The 22,584-nt window shown below is 32.2% G+C and overlaps 2 protein-coding genes across 7 annotated transcripts in view; one reads left to right on the top strand and one right to left on the bottom strand.

The window, feature by feature from the left end:
- The window catches only part of LOC142226404 (large neutral amino acids transporter small subunit 1-like), a 53,498-nt gene extending 33,092 nt beyond the window's left edge, over window positions 1-20,406 (top strand). For all 6 annotated transcript variants that reach the window (XM_075296399.1, XM_075296402.1, XM_075296400.1 and 3 more), the window contains exons 5-8: window positions 6,014-6,281; window positions 12,989-13,313; window positions 13,427-13,551; window positions 19,338-20,406. In XM_075296399.1, the coding sequence (XP_075152514.1) occupies window positions 6,014-6,281; window positions 12,989-13,313; window positions 13,427-13,551; window positions 19,338-19,614 (995 nt within the window). In that variant the 3' untranslated portion in view covers window positions 19,615-20,406. The remainder of the gene's footprint in view (window positions 1-6,013; window positions 6,282-12,988; window positions 13,314-13,426; window positions 13,552-19,337) is intronic.
- The window catches only part of LOC142226407 (uncharacterized), a 47,950-nt gene continuing 31,640 nt past the window's right edge, over window positions 6,275-22,584 (bottom strand). The window contains exon 3 of the mRNA XM_075296412.1: window positions 6,275-6,624. Coding sequence (XP_075152527.1) covers window positions 6,587-6,624 — 38 coding nt within the window. The 3' untranslated portion in view covers window positions 6,275-6,586. The remainder of the gene's footprint in view (window positions 6,625-22,584) is intronic.

Genomic DNA, 22,584 nt, shown 5'->3' with positions numbered 1-22,584 from the left:
CATATTTCCCATATTTATACCTTTCACCACTACTGTGGTACAGGGTATAATAAGTTTGTGCATTTGTATGTAACGCCAAGAAATAGTGGTCATAGACCCATCTTTTAGTATACCGATCGGCTTAGAATTAAATTCTGAGTCGATTCAGCGATGTCCGTCTGTCTGCCTGTCCGTCCGTCTGTCTGTATATGTAATTTTGTGCAAAAGTACAGCTCGCAATTTAAGTCCGTTCGTCCTCAAATTTGGCATAGGGCCGTTTCTTGGGACAGAGACAATCGCTATTGGTTTTGGAAAAAATCGGTTCAGATTTAGATATAGCTGCCATATACCGATTCCCCGATTTGGTCATAGTTAGCGTGTTTATCAACCGATTTTCTTGAAATAAAGTACATCCAAATATTTTATGAATCTCAAAAATCTTGCAAAATATCAGCCAAATCGGTTCAGATTTAGATATAGCCTCCATATATATCTTTCGTCCGATTTAGACTCATATGACCACAGAGGCCAAAGTTTTCTACCGATCTTCGTGAAATTTGGCACAGAGGGTAGAATTGACATTCTACCAATGCTTTGTAAATTTGATTGAAATCGGTTCAAATTTAGATATAGCTCCCATATATATCTTTCGTCCGATTTGAACTTATATGGCCTCAAAATCCAGGGTTTTGCCGTGATTTGCTTCAAATTTCGCACAAGGAGTACGTTTAGTAGTATCGGTAATTGTTCCAAATTTGGTTGAAATCGGTTCAGATTTAGATACGGGTCCCATATATATCTTCCGTCCGATTTACACTTATAAGACCAGGGGGGCCAAAGTTATACTCCCATTTACGTGAAATTTCGCATAGATAGCTGAATTATTATTCCAACTATACATGTCAAATTTAGTCACAATCGGTTCAGAGTATATATAGCTCCCATATATACACGCAAAGAAAAAAAACGTTTGGAAAACGTGTACCGAAAACGTTTTTCTTTTGTTAGAGTTTTTTGAATTGCTTCGAAAATTTTAAACTTTTATCACCAAAAAAATTCGTTTGTTACAAAATTTTTATTTTTTCAATAAAAAAAGTTATTTTTGAAATAACAACACAGTCCATTTCATTTATATCAAACACTGTTCTTTTCTGACTTTAGGTCTTTAATAAGACACATTTTACAGTTCAAAATTTAATATAGTACAATGTAATGTTGAACATTTTTTCGGAATCTTCCGAATATATCTGGAATATATGTAAAAAACAAAAGCAAAAAAAAAAAAACTTTGGCCGATGCAGGGATCGAACCCACGACCCTTGGCATGAGAGTCGGACGTAGCTACCACTGCTCCACGGTGCCAAACTAAATGTTTGTTTCTGTTAAATAAACTTTGTTTATTCGGTTCGTGGGCGCCGCAAGCTATGCTATATAAATATAACTTATATGGATATTTATCTATTGATGACCATAACAGGTACATAGCTCAGTGGTTAGTGTGTTGGCTTACAATGTGCATGGTCCGCGGTTCGATTCTCCGTCCAGGCGAAAGGTAAAAAAAATTTTAAAAATTTATAAAATTTCTTCTACATTGTTGGTATTACAGGAAAAGGTGTTAAGAACTAAAAATCCTCGTGTATGTGAGAAAGATGTGAGGGACAACGCAATTAGCAAGAAAATAATGTTTTTTTTTTGAGCTAGTCTTTATGAAATTGTTTTTACATCCTGGAAAAGAATAAACGTTTATCACAAAGAGTATATACTTTTCTTCCAAATACACTTCCTTACAGCGAAAAGCAAATGAGAAACGAACTTTGTTTGTCTAAAATTTCGTTTGGGAGGAAAGAATTATTTTTTTGCGTGTAAGCACACCAGAGTTGGGGAAATATGGTAGACTGTTACACATTTTAGACCCATTTTCAATGGCAGTTTCCTCCAATTAACTGGATAGCGTTAGCCGATTTAAATTTTAATTCTAGAGATTTTGTAGAAGTAAAAAAATCTCTCCTTTATATAGCTTCCAGCAAATGGGAAGTAGTTGAGATGGTAACATCAATTTTGGTCTACATAATGGTGAAGGGTATAATATAGTCGGCCCCGCCCGACTTTAGACTTTACTTACTTGTTTTTTTTAGTAACATTGTGCTTCATTCCAGGGCATTAGCCGATTTAAATTTTAATTCTAGAGATTTTGTAGAAGTACAAAAAATTGTCTCCAAATCGGTTAAGATATAAATATTTGGATATGGGAATATAAACCTTCATAAAGGAGTTGAGATGGTAACACAAAATTTTGGTCTATAAATTGGTGAAGGGTATAATATAGTCGGCCCCGCCCGACTTTAGACTTTACTTACTTGTTTTCCGTTTAACAATGGTTAGATTTTCTTTTGAATTTGAATGCAATTTTATTAACCAATGTATTTAGAAATTAATTAAATTATATTAAAACTAATTAATATTTTAATTATAGTTTTAATTGGAAATGTTTATTTAATTAAACTGTTAATTGAGATAATTAAGAATGTAAAAATTTTCAATCCTTTTCTTAACTGACTTTATTTTTTAATTTGATTAAAAAGTTAATTGCATCAGTTAATTTAATTGAAATCGTTTTCAATTTCAATAAAATTTTTAATTGAAAATATTTTTTGTGATAGTTTTTTTTTTCGATGTGGTTTGGTTGGATTATGTTTAAAATAGTTTTCGGATCTTCTCTGCCAGAAGTTAACATAAGAGACAAACATAGAAAGATACACTGAAGAAGAACATTTAACATACATGATACTAAAGATTACGCAACCTTAATATTATGATGCGCAAGGTACTAAATAATAAAGACAAATTTCTTTAAAATAATGAAAATTTAATTAAAATAAAGTTTTAAATCAATGCTTAAGGACACAAATTTTTTGTCTTTGAACTAAGGCATTTTACTTAAAGTAAAGAAACCCATTTTTTGATTTAAAGAAATCGTCTTTAAATTAACTGAAATATTGAATCTTTAAATTAATTTCCGTTAGGCTTTAACCGCCAGCTAACAGAAAATGAATTGCAGTTATCTTCCCTCCGGTTAACTTTGATTGAAAATTTTAAAAATTTTTTTCAGCAGTTAAGTTGCTAACTGACACATGGAATATATAGACAAGATGGCTGATACACTCAAAATCCAAAGATTTTGATCTTCCCTGTTGGTATTGATTCCGAGCCAAAGATGCGGCTTCTTTAAAATAAATAAATTTTGTAGCGACCTATCTGGCTTTAAATCTAGGACCAATAAATTTAAAATTAGAATACAGATCTCATTTATCAAATTTTCATTATCTTTTCGGGGTTCATTAATAAAAGTACTTACGTACAAACAAATGCCAGTTTAAAAATCCAAATTATAACGGATACTTCAAAGTAAAAAATGTTTTCTTAATTCCAAAAAAAACTTTAAAGCAAAGACACTAAATCCTCAAAATAAATCTTAGCCTATATTTGAAGCGTTTTTATCTTAAATCTAATCTTTCAATATTTCAGTTAATTTAAGGATAATTTCTTTAAATCAAAAATGTGTTTCTTTACTTTAAGGAAAATTAGCCTTAGTTCAAAGACTTGGGACCTTACAAAATGTGTGTCCTAAATTTAATGAAAAAAAATTTTTAAGCAAACATTATAAATTTATTTTAATTAAAATTTCGTTATTTAAAAAAAAATTTGTCCTTAATATTTTATAAATTTACGTAAATATTTTTTTTCAGTGTATGTCCATAATGCGGCTTAAAAGTTCGTTAGCTAACATGACACTAACGGAGCCTCATGAAAATGGGGGTAAGACTTATTTTGAGAATTTGGAACTTTGGTTTAATTTTTTTTTTGTTTAATTAAGAAAACATGATTTACTTTGAAGTATCCGTTATAATTTAGATTTTAAACTGACATTTGTTTGTACGGAATAGCTTTATTAATATACTGCGAATAGAGAATGAAAATTCGATAAATGAGATCTGTATCCTAATTTTAATTTTTTTGATCCTAGATTTAAAGCTAGATAGGTCGCTAAAAATGTCTGTAGCCGCATCTTTGGTTCGGAATCAATACCAAAATCCTTAAGGGAAGGCCAAAATCTTTAGTAATCTTTCGTTTTTTAGTGTACATTCGCTGTCTAGAACTGTCATTCGATTCTTTGACTGGAGACTGAAAACGTATTCTCCCCGACATATGTATTTCCTAAGTTCATACCAAAACCCTGTTTCCAAGTACACTCAAAGAAAAAATTTACTTTCGTCCAAAAAAATTGATTTTCTCTTAAGGTTTTGATTCCGAACCAAAGACCAAAATAAAAAAAAATTGTTATGTTAGTTATCTATCTAGTCTCTGTACAATTTAAATTACAATCTGAAAAGATGAATCCATCAAGTAAGGAAATGTACGTCAATTTGATAGATTTTTAACTAAATTGTGTTATATACGCCGATACTACAAAAATATTTTACGAAATTCAAGATGGTCCCTTTTTTGGTAAGATTTACAAATTTTAAGAAGTTCTGAACTATTTGGTGAAAATATGACTTTAGGAAATCTTTATGCTTCAGATTCAATATATCAGTTAATTTAAAGATTATTTCCCTAAATCAACAATATTTTTCTTTAGTTTAAAAAAATTGCCTTACTTCAAAATCATACAACTTTAACGGGGCGACGCAAATTTCAAAGATTCGTATCCTACATTTAAAGAATACAATTTTCAAAGCAAAGGTTATGAATTTTCTTTTAATACAATTTCTTTCTTTTGAGGAAAATTGTCTTAAAATACTGTGTAAATTGCTTCTCCTAAAATTTAGGTTGCATAATCTTTAATATTAGGTCAATATTTTTTTTTTAATAGCTTAAGGTTCGGTATCGCATCTCCTCTGCAGCGCATCATGACAGCGAAAAAATGTTTCAAGATTTCGTCGCACACTCCACACGCCTTAAATTTCACACCATTATGGTTTCCAATTTATGTGTTCCGTTAAAAATGTTTCTATACTCAAAAACAAGGTTCTTGGGTATCTTTGATTTGGGCAAAGATACGGATTCTTTAAAATAAAGACAGTTGTTCTAAAATTAAAAATTTGGATACTGATTTCATTCATCGAGTGATAGCACTTTAAAAACCCAAATTGTTCAGATTATAGCGAACTTCAAAATAAAAGAAATCTTAAATTCTAAAAAGGAAATGTTAAAACAAGGATGCAAAATCATAAAAATAAGTCTTAGCCTATATTTAAAGATTTTTATATTTAATCCAAAGATTCAATATCTCAGTTAATTTTATTAATATTTTTTTTGTTCCTTAAGGAACATTTGGCACGACTTTAAAACATAGACGGAAATTTCGAACATTCCTGTCCCAAATTTGAAGAAAAAAGTTTTTAAAGTATATATTAGGCATTTTCTCTTACTTATTACAATTTCTTTATTTTAAAGAAATTTGCCTTTAATACTAAGTAAATTACGTATCTCAAAATTTAGATTGCATAATATGTCATATTAGATTTACATAGTAAAAATTTTTAGATTGCATAATATGTCATATTAGGTTTACATATAAAAATTTGATTGTGTGGGCTAAATTTTGCCATAAAATAGGCACAATTGTAAGGAAAAATTTCTTTAAAAAGGAATTACATATACTTATTATTTTGCCTTATCAAATTTTACGTCCCTGCGTAAGGTAAATTTTCCTTAAAGTAAAGAGAAAGTTTTTTGATGCATACAAATAATCTTTAAATTATTAAATGAGATGTTGAATTTTTAAATAAAATATAAAAATATTTCGATAGTCTGAGATTATTTTTATTAGAAAAACTTCGATGTAAAAATTGTTTTCATTATTTCTAAAAAGCCACATCTTTGGCTGGGAATTAATATCAATATTCTTAAGTGAAGGTTGAAATGTTTGGATAAAAAATTTTTCTGAGTGTATACTTTTATTTTTCACTGTTTTTATAAATCTTGAAATCATTGATAAAATTCTATTTTTACTTCTGTCTCTCATTTTCAGGTTTACTAACAGCCATTAATTGTTTGTCAGTAAAATGGGCCATGAAAGTCCAGGATATATTTACAGCAGGAAAGCTTTTGGCTTTGGCATTGATTATATTGGCAGGAGTATATCAAATGGCCACTGGACAACTGGATAACTTTGATAATATGTGGGAAGGCAATTATGGTATTGCAAATATTGGTTTTGCCTTCTATTCGGGATTGTTTGCTTTTGGCGGATGGAATTATTTGAATTTTGTAACAGAGGAATTACAGGATCCATACAAGTAAGTCAGTAGCATATAATGTATGTCGATTCTATTCCAAGTTATTTGATATGCATATTTAATGTCTTTAAAAGCATTGACCTTATCCCGATACTTTTGTGGTTTAAGCAAACTTCCATTTCTAGCAGGAGTTTACTTCTATTCATCTTTGCAACAGTGACTTGTTGATTTATTCATTCTATTTTTATTGTCCTCCATCTCCCTTTTGCATTAGTCTCTTGTATCCTTAAGTGGTTTCGTTAAGCTAAAAATCAAACCAAGCATAAGGTCTTACAAGTTAGTTCTCTATCATATCAAGGACATTTTCAGGATTCGCTTTCCTTTTTTTGTTGATTGAAGGAGACTAAGAAATAGATAGTAAAAAGAAAAATTGTGTGGGTTATTTAATTCAACAAGTTGTTGAGTCATAATGAATGCTATAGAATATCCTTGCCAATAAATGAAAGTTGTTAACTTTGTGCTTGCCCCTATTGTGTGGGATGTTTCTTTGTATGTATTTGACGTAAGTATATGAGTAGTTTGAAACTTCCAATGTGCATTAGAAGTGCGTTTTAATAAAAAATGTTTTGAATTTAAGAGAAATATTAAATTTGATTTTTTTTATTTGGATGTAATCTTAGTTGGAGTGAAATTGACCGGTTCTGGCGAGGGAGGTCCCATAATTTATGCCGTTCTATGACCACAATCGGTTTCAAGAAACATTAACCTTGTAGCGATTCGATTAAATTCTGTTTGCCTGCCGAGTATGGTAGCGACAAATCGGGGGTCTTCTTAACTTCTACCGACATGAGTTACAACATAAATGTCAATCAAAGGTTGTTGTTACAGTTTTTTGATGTAGTTTCATTCATTTTGTTCTATGCTTCTGTACTTCAGCTAGAATCCTGATGAAGGAACTCTGCGACACATCCCATGTCCAGAGTGATATGGTGGTGAGACGGGTAGGTTTAGCTGGGCAACCGAAAAGGTGACGAGTGTCATGTGCACCTTATGGTGTTTTCTTTTCTGAAACAAGTGCTTTGCCGTCATTTTGTCTGTACAGAATGCGCATTTTTAAAATGTTACCAGCAACCTAAAAAAATGCTATCATTTCAGCGGGCAGAAAAGAATCCAAAGAAGGAAACATGGCAATCGCAGCACTCTCGTTTGTTGGCAGTGCTGAAAATGCCCGTAATTTGCCTCTATGCGTGGCACTATTTTCACAACAGAATTCGAAGCCTTTTCGCACTTTTGCCTGTTTTTTTAGAAAAGAACCTAAAAAGTACATTTTCCGGGCAAAATGCAAAAAAGTGCCCATTTTTTACAAGAAAAGAAAACGCCATTAGTTGCAGATGGGACACACGTCAGCTCCCAGCAAAAAAATTGGAAGTAGTTCCACAAACATTTCTTTTAAAGCCCATCCCAGAATCCCCCATCGAGTTTTTTCAACTTCCGATGCAGTCCTTTTGGACAAGTCCACAAACATTTCTTCTAAAGCGCTTCGTGGGATCCCCCAATAATTTTTTTCCACTTCCGATGCAGTCTTTTTGGCCAAGTGCACAAACATTTCTTCTAAAGCGCATCTTGGGATCCCCCAATGATTTTTTTCTACTTCCGATGCAGTCCTTGTGGACAAGTATTAGAAAAAACGCAATCAGGCTATTTTAAGTGCAAATTTTTTATAATTAAATTTTACAAAAAAAATAGAAAACTAACAAAAAACTAAAAAAATAGAAATTAATAAAAAAGTAAAAAAATAATAAAAAAAAAATAAATTTCATCCTTGCTGGGATTTGAACCTGTGCCGTTTGACTTTTTCGCTTCCATGGAAGTTCTTTTGAGAAGGTTTTGCAAATTACGAGAATTTTTAATTTTTTGTTGATTTTTAATGGAAAAAAATATATTTATACGAAAATATATGCCGAAAATAAAACATAAAAACGATGCATGACATAAAAAACTAATTTTTTAGAAAAATATTTGTTAAAAAAAGATTGCCACTGTGAGATTTGAACCTGCGTTTCTTATTTTTTCGTTCATACTAATAAAGAACATCTCGAGAAGCAATTAGAATGTTATTCCTTGGTGTCGTATTACGATCATATCACAAACATTTGAATTGACCTTTCGATGCTTTATGTTCAATGGCGTTTGTGGCTGAGTGTGCTAAGGCGTTCTGTTATGGTGCCAGCAAACCCAGGTTCAACCCCTGGTCGGAGCGAAAAAGTTTTTCAAATTGTAAAAATTAGATAATAGGAAAATAATTGTGTAATAAAACATATTGATGAAAAAAAATGAAATTGGTTGAAAATTTTTTTTTGCGCTTTTTAAAATTTCTTCATTCGAATTAACTACCAGGGCACAACTTCTAAAGCAATGCAAAGGATCCAAAAAGGGAGTACTTCAGTCCTATGACAAGCCCATGTAAAATTCATTGGAGATGATCCAAGTTTGCACTACTTCCGGATCACAGATTGGGGATCCAAACTACTTTTTGGAAGCTCTTTTTTTGCTGGGCTACGCTGCTATCAATTATGGCTAGGTAGGAATTGGGGCGGCTGCACTTGCCTGTTAGGCTATAACTACCCTGACCTGCCGAGAACAGAATTAACCTTGTACCTTTTCACCGCTTCAGCGAATGTGACCCCGAGAATCTTGGGTTAATTTGTGGTCGGAATTATTTCGCCATCGACTTTTTCATTCACACACTCAACTGCCTGCGTACTTACGCCGTCCATGTAGTGAATAGTGTGACTGAGGATTTCTAGCATTAAAAAACTGGCAAGATCAGCGAGGTAGGCGTTTTATCGATCGCATATGCCATTAAAGGTTAATGGGCAAGGTTGTAGAGAGATATGACAGACAAATATAGGAAGTTCTTTTAATTCATTTTATAGCTCGTTATTTTCATATGTTTAATGGGTAATTTTAAATGTTTTATACCCACCATAGAATGGTGATGGGGGTATAAAAGTTTGTCATTCCATTTGTAACACTTTGAAATTCTTGATCAGGGAGAAATTCTAAGATATATAACCATGTCCGTCTGTTTGTTGTGATCACGTTACAATAATGGCGCTATCGTCCTGCAATTTGGCACAGATTCGTGTTTTGTTTGTCAGGTTCAAAGAAGAACTATATCAATCCAGGTTTTGATATAGCCCCCATATAAACCGACCCCCCGATTTGGGGTATTGGGCTTTTAGAAACCGTATTTTCAATCCGATTTGCTTAAAATTTGAAATCTAGAGGTATTTTAGGACCAAAAATAGGTGTGCCGAAAATGGTACCTTTCGGTCCATGTTTTGGTATAGACCATATAGACCGATCTCCCCATTTTATTTCTTGGGCGTCTAGAAACTGTCTTTTCTATCCGTTTTGCCTGAAATTATAAATCTAAAGGTCCATGTTTTGGTATAGCCCCCCTATATAATATTGTTGCGACAAACATGTTACCAGTCCAAAAATAAACTTTTGCTCTTGAAAATGTTTGAGGTGACCATATCCTTCTCTAGGTGGAGAAAACTTGCGAATTTTTTAAAATAATTGTGGTCAACGGTTCAGACACGCAAAATATTACAAAACTTTTCAATTGACATTAAAACCCCTGAATTCGGATCACACCTTATACCTCATTCACATTACACTTTCAAAATCCACTTAAACTAGATTTCAACCATGGTATAATTATTTATAAGGTAGCCTTAATTCATCGGGTGACTTCAAAGGGCTCATCGAAACGTCAAAACATATTGTTGGCACTTTGAGTTTTGTTGTTGTTAAAAAAATTAAATTTAAATTATAAATTATACAAGGAAAAAATACGTAAGTATTGCCTTCGTTACAAGCGGGTAAATCGTGAAAATGGCCCAAATCTTGCACTCAGTTGAATACTTTTCACTCAAAATGTATTTCCATAACATTAATAAACATTTGTCATGAGTGATACAGAATTCAAACAAATATTTTTGTATTTGTTTATTTACTTTTTACTGGCATTGTGATGAGCTGTTTTTATATATCTGTTGCTATTTTTTGGCTAGTGAGGCTACCTTACAAATAATTGTACCATGATTTCAATTGTCATTTTCCTTATAAATAAGGGATATCAAATCCACTTTTAATAGATTTCGATCCCAATGTGTATGAGGTATTAAGAAGTGATGCAAATTCAGTGCAATGGTGGACATCCGTCATATGTCAAGCCCATGTTAAATTCATGTGTTTTGGGTATTTTCACTATGTTTTTGGAAATTTTCGTTTAAGTTTTTCTAAGAGTAGGCAACAACTTCTGAAGGAGAAAAGCATGACAGTAAGAAGCTTGGACGGTATCATTGTTGGAAATCTAGAGCTTATAAGGATTTATCTTTCCTGAAAATACTACCCCAGCAAAAAGTCTCATTACCCGGTAATCTTGTATGTAAGCCTATTTAAAAATTAATAACCACTTATTAATTGGCATCGCTCCGGATTACATTCTCCCCAGGCATACTTTCGGCCATGAAATAAGTAGTGCTTTTAGAGCATATAATCACCTAATATGTAATCATTTATTCGTAGATACTCCAAAATTTGCAAAATATTTGCTTTTTAAATTAATTAAAATTTTAATTGAAAACATTTGTGTCTAATCCCAGCAAAAAAAAGCGTCGCCAAAAAAGTTGTGAAAATGTTCTTTTTGGATCCGGAAGTGGTGCAAAATTGGCGCTGAAATGATGAATTTAACATGGGCTTGTCAGAGGACGGATGTCCACCATTTCAACAGCCGTTGCACTAAATTTGCGTCACTTCTTAAGGCGTGGTGCGAATTCAATGATTTGATGTGAATTATAAAACTGTGTGATACTTCCCAAATAAATAATTTTTATATTTTTTTGTGAGTTTTAATGCATTCTAACGCTTGTCTAAAACGTTTGACCTCAAATATTTTCAAAAATTTGCAATTTTTGTAGAATGGATTTAGATTTTTTTTAACAAAATTTAAATAATTTGTACCATTTTATTAATTCTTACTCTTTTTTAATCTACTTGAAACAAAATTTCTTATTAAAAATATGAAAAAAAAACATTTTTAAAAAATTAAATCAAAAGAACTTCCTGCACCCTCAAAAAAATCGCTTCTTTAACATATGTTCCAAACATATTTTGCAGGAAGCACATATATTATTGGATACTGCCGAAATATTAATATGTTTGTTTTATGTGAACATATTATATATTTGGAAGCATTTTGAGCCCAAAAATATTATATGCTTGGAAGAATTTTCCCCAAAGAAGATTGTGCTCATTCCCTCACATAATTTTCACTTCCACGAAATTTTTAGTTCTTGGCACCTTTTTCTGTAATACAAATAATGTTGAAGAAATTATTCAATTTTATATTTTTTTTAATTTTACCTTTCGCCTGGGCGGAGAATCGAACCGAGGCCCATACAGTTTGTAAGCCAACACACTATCCACTGGGCTACGTAGTAGTTATAGTCACCAGTAGACAATTATCGTTACAAGTTACATTTATATAGCATACTTTGCAGCGCCCACGAGCCCATGCAAACATAACATTATTTAAAAGAAACATACATTTGTTGGCCACGTGGAGCAGTGCTTAGCATGTCTGCCTTGCATGCAAAGGGTCGTGGGTTCAATTCCTGCTCCGGCCGAACCATTTTTTTTTTGCAATTTAGACATTTATACTATATTAAATTTTTATAATGAAACTTCGAAATGTGGGTTATTAAAAATTTACAGTCAGAAACAGTGCTTGATATAAACGAAATGGACTGAGCTTTTGGATAAAATATTATTATTTTTTTTGCAAAAATAACAATTTTATAACAAAAAACTGTTTTTGGTATAAAAGTTTGAAATTTTGGAAGAAAATCAAAAACTCTAACAAAAGAAGAGTATAAACATACATAAATAATTTTATAATGTACACATAAATTTATTTAGGCGTGAACCGTTTTTTACTAGCATTTAACACCATTTTAAATGCCTTTAAAACTTATCGTGTTTTGTACTTAATTTCATTTTTACCTTTAAGGCCGTTAAAAAATGAGTGTCCATAATGCCAAAATGACAAACAAAACACTTGTCCCCACATATATAAAATTCTCCTCTCAAGGCGAAAACACATGCTGTTTTTTTCAAATCTCTATGCTCTTGGTTCCGAATGTCTATTCTCTTTACTCCGAATACTCATTTTAATATTCAAATTAAATAATATTTAGACTTAAACATATAAAATTTTTGGCCTTATCATAAAGTAGTTTTCCGAAAGAACATACAACCGTTTCACAGAAATTGTAAACATATATATGTTTGCTCAAAATTGTAAATTTATATATGTTTACATTCACACATATTATTTTTATGAAACATTCATACCCCAAACATAATATATTTTAACATATTAACATATGTGTCCCAAACATTTAGTGTTAGTTTAGGAACATTACATGTTGGCACTTAAATATATTGTGTTTAAAAATTGTGCCCGAAACACATTTTGTTTATATCGGAACATATGAAAAACATATTTTTCTAACAGTATGTGTAGTTAAAATAAAGAACACCTTTGGGAAGGCATTTTTGGAAGGGCTTTTAAAGTTGTGCCTTTAGAAGAACTTCCACTTTTTTGTGCTGGGATGTTGATCTCTATCAACTAAAATATCGTAAACTCAATTCCGGTCATGGACAATTATTTCTAACATTTTCTTTTTTCGTAGAAATCTTCCACGAGCCATATGGATAGCAATGCCTCTGGTCACTGGTATTTACGTTCTAGTAAATCTAGCCTATTTTGCTGTTGTATCGAAAACCGAAATGCTAAGTTCCCTAGCAGTGGCGGTAACTTTTGGTAATCGTATGTTTGGTTCGTTATCATTCATGGTACCGATCTTTGTGGCCCTGAGTACATTTGGTGGTGTTAATGGAGTACTTTTCACATCGGCACGTCTCTTTGCTACCGGAGCCCAAGAAGGACACTTGCCAAAATTCTTTCAATTGTTTCACACTAAAGAGCAAACACCGATACCATCGTTAATATTTTCGGTAAGTAATGTGAGAGAGAGAGGGGTCGAGAAATTTGAAGCAATTTGACTCTCCCTATTATATTGTATATTATTTGGATAAAAACAATTTTTTTTAATTTATTTTATTTATAGTGTCTCATGTCATTGTTAATGTTATTGACAGCTGATGTTTATGCCCTGATCAATTACTTTAGTTCAGTGTTGTGGCTTTCGGTGGTGGCCAGCGTAGCTGGCATGTTATGGCTAAGAAAAAAGAGGTAACGATAAACATATTCTTATTTTATTTACCCCCATTTCATGAAGCTCCGTCGTTAGTGCTACGTTAGCTAACGAACTTTTAAACCGTGATATCTACATATCTGTCATCTTGCGTAACTGAAAATTTTTCAGTTAAAGTTAGCCGGAGAAGAGATAATTCCATTTTACTTTCTGCACACAAAAAAATTTTTCTCTGATTCAATCACCAAATTAATTGATCCAATTAATTTTTTAATTGATAGTATCAATCACAGTTTTAATTGGGCATAGAAAAAATTCTTGATTAAAAAATTAATTGTTTTTTCAGCAAAATTCAATTAATTTTTTAATTGATTCAATTAAAAATTTAATTGATATTGATTGCAAAACGCAATTAATTTATTAATTAAAAAAGGTAACTATTTTTAATTACTTAGTTAGATTGGCTTTGAGTTTTTATTTGGATTAACAAATGATTGTTTGAAATACATTTTTAATTAAAAATTAAAAAAAAAAAAATCAGAACTTTTTTAACTGAATTAGTCTTCCGAATTTGATTAAAAAGTTAATTGTATCAAATAATTTTTTAATTAAAATTTTTAAAATGTTCAATCATTGACTTAATTAACTTAACGTTTCTATCATGATTAAAAAGTTAATTGTATCAATTAATTTATTAATTGAAAAAATTTTCAACTTCAATTAACTTTTTAATTGGAAATATTTTGGTGATATTTTTTTCTGTGTGTTAGCTGGCAGTTAAAGCCTAGCGGAGCTACATGAAAATGGCCGGTAACATAGTAATTTTAAGTATATGTAGAAAAATAGCAATTTAATCTCACGCTGAAAAAATATTGTCGTAATATGAATGTCATTTTGAGTAGCATACGCACCAAAAAATATTTTTTTTTAATCACGAAACTAATTAATCCAATTAAGTTTTAATTGAAATGTCTTCAATCACAGAAGTGATAGTATCAATTAACAAAGTCAATTAAAATATTAGTTGATCCACCAAAAAAACTTTTTGATAGAACTTATTTTTGTAATTGATTTTTGTTCCAATTAAAGATCAAATTTAAATTAAATTTAATGAATCAATTAAATTTTTAATTGAACATATTTGAAAACTATGTTATCAACATTTTAGGGATAATTTTTTTGTGTAGAAGACGCATTTCTCTGATAGGTATATATATTTTATTTTTTTTTTTTTTTGATAAAATTTTCCTTGAAAACTTCTTGTCCTTAGAGTTAGGTGATTCGACTTTAAAATGGGTATTTCGATATAAAATAAAATTCCATTGAATTGAGGAAAACTTGATTTTACTAAATCTCGAAAACTATTCCAGATTAATGAAATCATATTTACATTATATTATACTGAGGGCCCATAAAGTGCGGTCCGAACGAAACAAAGATATCGGCTTGAAACTTTACACATGTAGTTGTCATCGATATAAACCGATCTCCAGATTTGACGTATTCAGCTTCCTGGGAGAGCACCTTTCTCCCGATCTGGTCGAAATATGGTTTCCAACATGTTTTCAAGCCAAAACCCCCAGATTTGGCTTGAGGAGGCTCTAGGAGGAGCAAATTTCTTCAGGTCTGGTTGATATTAGTATATAATCTCTAAACCCCATTCAAAACTTGGTCCATATCGGTCCTTAATTATATATAGCCCCACATAAACCGGTCCCCAGATTTTGCTAGTGGATACTCTTGGAGGAGCAAATTTCATCCGATCCGGTTGAAATTTGATACGTTATATTAGTATATGGGACCTAACAACCAATGAAAAAGCAGTTTTAAGATACCTTGCAATCGGCAAGTATTACCACAACCCAAGTAATTCGATTGTGGATGGCAGTCTTTAGTAGAAGTTTCTATACAATCCATGGTGGAGGGCAGGGCTGTGGAGTCGGAGCCGGAGTCGGAGTCTTGGAGTCGGAGTCTGAAGATTTTGCTGGAGTTGGAGCCGGAGTCGTAGAAATTTTGCTCTACTCCGACTCCGGCGAAACAAACTTTGAAACACACTTCCTATCTTTGTAACTAAAGAAATATTTGGACAAATTAGATTCCATTAGGGTTTTTAATCGAACAACGAAAAACGAAGTAATGGATTTCAGGCCATTGTTGACGAAAAAGTACTTAAAATCTATCAAAAATGTACTTTTCGAATCCAAAAGCTGCTATACTTATAATATCTATTCCGATTTGGATTTTTTTTTAGATTTTCTAAAAAAATCTCATTTTACAAAATTTTATTTCTATAGAACATTTTGCCAAAGTTTTATTTCTATAGAAAATTTTGACAAAATTTTATTTCTATAGTAAATTTTGTCAAAATTTAATTTCTATAGAAAAATTTGTCAAAATATTATTTCTATAGAAAATGTCAACATTTTATTTCTGTAGGAAATTTTATCAAAATTTTATTTCTATAGTAAATTTTGTCAACATTTTATTTCTATTGAAAATTTTGTAAAAATTTTATTTCTATAGAAAATTTTGTTAAAATTTTATTCCTATAGAAAATTTTGACAAAATTTATTTCTATAGAAATTTTGTCAAGATATTATTTCTATAGAAAATTATTTCTATATCAAAACACGAAATTCCTTTTTTTCCATTTTTTCACAATAACAAAAGTTGCTTCACAAAAGACGCTCTTTCTCACAAACTAATTGACTTACAGACGTCTAATTTTGACACGAATCATTTGAAGGTTGGTACCATGGCTGAACAAGAAGGTTAAATCATGGGCCCATATGATTAAAATTTTTTTATTTCGACAAAATTTTAAGATGTCAAAATCATATGTTCATGGTGATTGCAGCTCTCAAAATGACACTGCATAGCAAATGCATCTCAAACAAACTCGCGCGTTCATAGCTGGAGAATTGTTCAAAGATGACTTGAATACCACGCACATCAGTATTTAAACTGCATCATAAACTGTTTTTGTTAATAGATGGCGAAGATCCATTTGACTGACTTCCATTGTTAACTTTGGTGGGTATTATAGTCTTATTTGTCTCATATCGGCGTTCCTCGGATGAATTATCCACTTCACAATCACTCATAGGTGGCACAATTAAATTTGAACCTTTATTTTGCTCTGGATTTTAATTATTTTTCAGGGCAATTGAAAGAATAAGTAATTGCCACTTTTACCAATGCCATACGATTCTTTTTTCAGCTGATTTTGACTTCTTAAAATTGTAAACAACATATTGAAACTTGTTGTTTTTGTTATCGCGATTCAACCTCCTTATTCAGCCATGGTTGGTACTATATAAAAATAATATGCATTTAATACTAGCGAAGCCATCTATGTGTCAGACCGGGGACTTATCAGCCAACCTGTTATAATTTTTAGAGTTGAGTTGATATGAAAAACGTTCACATTTAGGGCAGAATAACTCTATATAGAGTAATTGTGCGCGGTCGAGCCACGGTGCTTTTGGCAGTCGAAATGTACCAAAAAAAAAGCACAAAAGTGTCAACTTTATCAACCTATATAGTCTTGTGTCGTATTTTAATTTATTGGCCTGATACTAAAATGTAGATTTCTTTGCATCCCTAAAATGCTGAGATTTGTCGTCGAGTCGTATGAAAATTTAAAATTAGGGTTCTTTAGGACATATACGACATATATGACAAAACAGAATACTTATATCTGTCTATTTTTGGAACACTACACCTTAAAATTACAATTGAAATACTGTTAAAATGAGATTTAGGTACACCACCTGGAGTCTACTCCGGAGTCGGAGTCGAGGCTAATAAGAAATGCTGGAGTCGGAGCCGGAGCCGGAGACGAGCAAAATTGACTCGAGGAGGGTACATAAGATTCAGCCTGACCGAACTTACAGCCGTATATACTTGTTGTATAATGAAAAGGCATTCGTAAATACAAAAATTGTAAAAAAAATACGAAATAAACGGTTCTAAAAAGCCTGGATAAGCCTTTTCTCATCGTTCTCTTTTCGTTAATTGCGTTCACTCTAAGCATATTTGGACTTTGAAACAAATTCCTTATTTTTGAATAAAAACATTTGTTTTTGATTCAAATGACAAAAATATGTGGAAGCGATCTAAATTTCAAAATCTATTCATTTTTGTCCTATATGACGACATCTTTCCTTGACGAAAGAATTGAGGAAGATGACATTTTGCATTTTATATTAACTTAATATTTTATATTAACTTTGTCATTCCGTTTGTAACACATCGAAATATTGCTCTAAGATCCCATAAAGTATATATATTCTGGGTCGTTGTGAAATTCTGAGTCGATCTGAGCATGTCCGTCCATCCGTCTGTTGAAATCACGCTAACTTCCGAACGAAACAAGCTATCGACTTGAAACTTTGCACAAGTAGTTGTTATTGCAGTAGGTCGGATGGTATTGCAAATGGGCCATATCGGTCCACTTTTGCGTATAGCCCCCATATAAATGGACCCCCAAATTTGGCTCGCGAATCCTCTAAGAGAAGCAAATTTCATCCTATCCGGCTGAAATTTGGTACATGGTGTTAGTATATGGTCTCTAACAACCATGCAAAAATTGGTCCACATCGGTCCATAATTATATATAGCCCCCATATAAACCGATCCCCCGATTTGGCTTGCGGAGCCACTAAGAGAAGCAAATTTCATCCGATCCGGCTGAAATTTGGTACATGGTGTTAACATATGGTCTCTAACAACTATGCAAAAATTGGTCCACATCGGTCCACATCGGTCCATAATTATATATAGCCCCCATATAAACCGATCACCAGATTTGACCTCCGGACCCTTTTGGAAGACCAAAATTTATCTGATTCTGTTGAAATTTGGTACGTGGTGTTAATATATGGCCTCAAACACCCATGCAAAAATTGGTCGAAATCGGTCCATAATTATATATAGGCCCTATATAAACCGATCCCCAGATTTGACCTCCGGTGCCTTTTGGAGAAGCAAAATTCATGCGATCTGGTTGAAATTTGGTAGGTGGTGGTAGTATATGATATTTAACAACTATGCCAAAAGTGGTCCATATCAGTCCATAATCATATATAACCCCCATATAAACCGATCCCGAGATTTGGTTTTGGAGCCTCTTGGAGGAGCAAATTTCATACGAGTCAGTTGAAATTTGGTACATTGTGCTAGTATATGGCCGTTAACAACCATGCCTAACTAGGTCCATATCGGTCTATAGTTATATATAGCCCTCAGATAAATCGATCCCCAATCACACAAAAATTGGTCCATATCAAGTTCATAATTGTATATAGCCCCCATATATGGTGGTCGCTTATTTCATTTCTGGCTCTCTACGTATTGTCTAATATATACCACGTATGGAATAACTCACAATTTAGAAAACGATGTTAAGAAGTTTTAAGATACCACAACCCAAGTAATTCGATTGTCGATGACAGTCTTTCGTAGAAGTTTCTACGCAATCCATGATGGAGGGTACATAAGATTCGGCCTGGCCGAACTTACGGCCGTATATACTTGTTTGCCTTCAACCAGGAAAATAATTGATCCAATTAATTTTCAATTAAAACAGCCTATAGTAATGTCTTATAATAACTTCTCCTCTCCTATTTGTTCCATGCTAACAATCAAAATTTGGTCAAAAACTTCCAAATGTGTTTTTTAGTAGATTTTTGGTAGACCTAATACCTGAAGTCTTCTATTAAGCTCCTAACAATTTTGTTTTTAAAATTTATTTAAATCAATTTTATATAATAAAAATTTGTTTATTAAAAATTTTATTATATCCAACTTTACTTTTTTTCAGACCCGACATTCCACGCCCTATACGGGTACATACAGCGCTACCAATCATCTTCATAATCTGTTGTATTGTTTTGGTTTTAATGCCCAGTTTCACTCAACCGCTGAATCTCATCATGGGCTTGGCTATCACATTAGCTGGTATACCATTCTATTACGTGTGTATAGCCTGGAAGGATAAACCTAAAAGTTATGGAAACTTGTCCAATGGTGTTGTTAATTTATGTCGGGGTTTATTCAATACAACCATCATTGAGGGAAATGAAAGTGTTAAAAACTAAATTGCCGCGAAGGAGCAACATTTGAAATATTAAAAAAATCAAGTTTGAAAATTTATCCAATTTCATCTATCAATACTCATCTCTCTTTGAAAAGTGTGTTTGACCACCACCGCCTGTACCAAAGTGCATGTATATGTGTATCTCATCATGAATGTAAAAAAAAGATCCTGAAATCGAAATTTATTGCAATGCAAAATTTGGGGCTTTCAAATTCTAAGTGGAGTATTCAAAAGATCCTACTCCATTACCAAATGACCTCATCCAAAATATTTTCTCACCACATCGTTAGATTTTAATATATATTTTTAAATTACTATTTTATGTTTTTTATATATAATTTTAATTTTTTGTCTATAATCTTTAAAAGAGTGTACTTAAAAATGTATTTATTAATTTCAAGGCAATGAATTTTTTTCCAAGTATTTTGTATGATGTGCCCGAAAATCTCAAAGCAACAAGAATTCAAATCTCCAATCTAATAAGATTATTATTGTAACATTTTGTATACCTCAAAAGTAAAGTAAAGACAATTTTGTAAAATGTATAATTAGTTTTCTCATTCATATTTGATTACTCTTAATTATTATAAAACCGTACTGTCTTTGTCAGCTTTTTGTATTGGATTTTATTTGCATACATATATAACAAAGTTTAATGTTTCTATATGTATAAATGTATTGTAAAACAACAACAACAACCAAAATGCTTGCATTTAAAACAAAAACTGACAAATTTAGGGAAATTTGTATAAGTGAATACTGTAAAAAATAAATTTATTAATTATTTATGGCATTTGATTCTTTTTATTATTTTTATTAAAAGGGTTTTGATCTTTAAACTTTACGTTTTTTAAAACAAGCATTTTCTGAAGGTCTCCTGTCTGTAAAACTGGACATGCTGTTTGGTCGTATGGTAGCCAGAGAGAATAAAAACAAGTAAGGAAAGTCTAAAGTCGGTATATACATTTAAATATCACTCGATTTGGACAGAATTTGATAGACTTTTACAAAATCTATAGACTCAAAATTTAAGTTGGTCTTCTAAACACTGCCACCCACAATCGAATTACTTAAGTTGCGGTAACGCTTGCCGATGGCAAGGTATCTTAAAACCTCCTAACACCATCTTCTAAATTGTATGTAAGTCCATACGTGGTATATATTAAATCAAAAAAGATCGATCCAATACGTATATAATTCAGTTTGACAAAGTAGACATAAAATTTTGACAAAATTTTCTACAGAAATAAAATTTTAACAAAATTTTCCATAGAAATAAAATTTTCACAAAATTTTCTATAGGAATAAAAATTTTCACAAAATTTTCTATAGAAAGAAATTTTTGACAAAAATGTCTAAAGAAATAAAATTTTAACAAAATTTTCTATAGAAATAAACTTTTGACAAAATTTTCTATAGAAATAAAATCTTGGTAGATTATTTTTGGCTCGAGTGGCAACCATGATTATGAACCGAATAAAATTTGAACAAAATTTTCTATAGAAATAAAATTTTGACAATGATGAAAATTTTATTATGAACCGAATAAAATTTTAACAAAATTTTCTCAAGAAATAAAATTTTGTCAAAATTTTCTATAGAAATAAAATTTTGATAGATTATTTTTGGCTCTAGTGGCAACCATGATTATGAACCGATATGGACCACTTTTTGTGTGATTGGACCAATTTTGGTATGGTTGTTAGCGACCATATACTAATACCACGTTCCTAATTTGAACCGGATCGGATGAATTTTGCTCCTCCAAGAGGCTCCGGAGGTCAAATCTGGAAAACGTTTTATATGGGGGCTATATATAATTATGGACCGATATGGACCAATTTTTGTACGGTTGCTAGAGACCATATACCAATACCACGTACCAAATTTCAGCCGGATCGGATGCAATTTGCTTCTCTTAGAGGCTCCGCAACCCACATCTGGGGATCGGTTTATATGTGCGCTATATATAATTATGGACCGATGTGGACCAATTTTTGCACGGTTGCTAGAGACCATATACCAATACCACGTACCAAATTTCAGCCGGATCGGATGCAATTTGCTTCTCTTTGAGGCTTCGCAAGCCAAATCTGGAGATCGGTTTATATGGGGGCTATATATAATTATGGACCGATGTGGACCAATTTTTGCATGGTTGTTAGAGACCATATACCAACACCATGTACCAAATTTCAGCCGGATCGGATGAAATATGCTTCTCTTAGGGGCTCCACAATTCAAATCTTGGGATCAGTTTATATGGGGGCTATATATAATTATGGACCGATGTGGACCAATTTTTGCATGGTTGTTAGAGACTATATACCAACATCATGTACCAAATTTCAGCCGGATCGGATGAAATTTGCTTCTCTTTGAGGCTCCGCAAGCCAAATCTGGGGATCGGTTTATATGGGGGCTATATATAATTATGGACCGATATGGACCAATTTTTGCATGGTTATTAGAGACCATATACCAACACCATGTACCAAATTTCAGCCGGATCGGATGAAATATGCTTCTGTTAGAGGCTCCACAAGCCAAATCTGAGGGTCCCTTTATATGGGGGCTATACGTAAAAGTGGACCGATGTGGCCCATTTTCAATACCATCCGACCTACATCAATAGCAACTACTTGTGCCAAGTTTCAAGTCGATAGCTTGTTTCGTTCGGAAGTTAGCGTGATTTCAACAGACGGACGGACGGACATGCTCAGATCGACTCAGAATTTCACCACGACCCAGAATATATATACTTTATGGGGTCTTAGAGCAATATTTCGATGTGTTACAAACGGAATGACAAAGTTAATATACCCCCATCCTATGATGGAGGGTATAAAAAGCACTCTTCTACAAAAACAACAAATGTCAACCGTATAGATGACGCACAATGCCTGCAGCTTTGGTATTGCCGACGTTGCGGTCGAAGCGCTGTTTTGATAAATTCTTTATAAAGGCATCG

This window comes from Haematobia irritans, chromosome 2 (assembly GCF_050003625.1).
Source record: "Haematobia irritans isolate KBUSLIRL chromosome 2, ASM5000362v1, whole genome shotgun sequence".
Taxonomy (NCBI): Eukaryota; Metazoa; Arthropoda; class Insecta; order Diptera; family Muscidae; genus Haematobia; species Haematobia irritans.
This window is presented reverse-complemented; position numbering and strand designations above follow the sequence as displayed.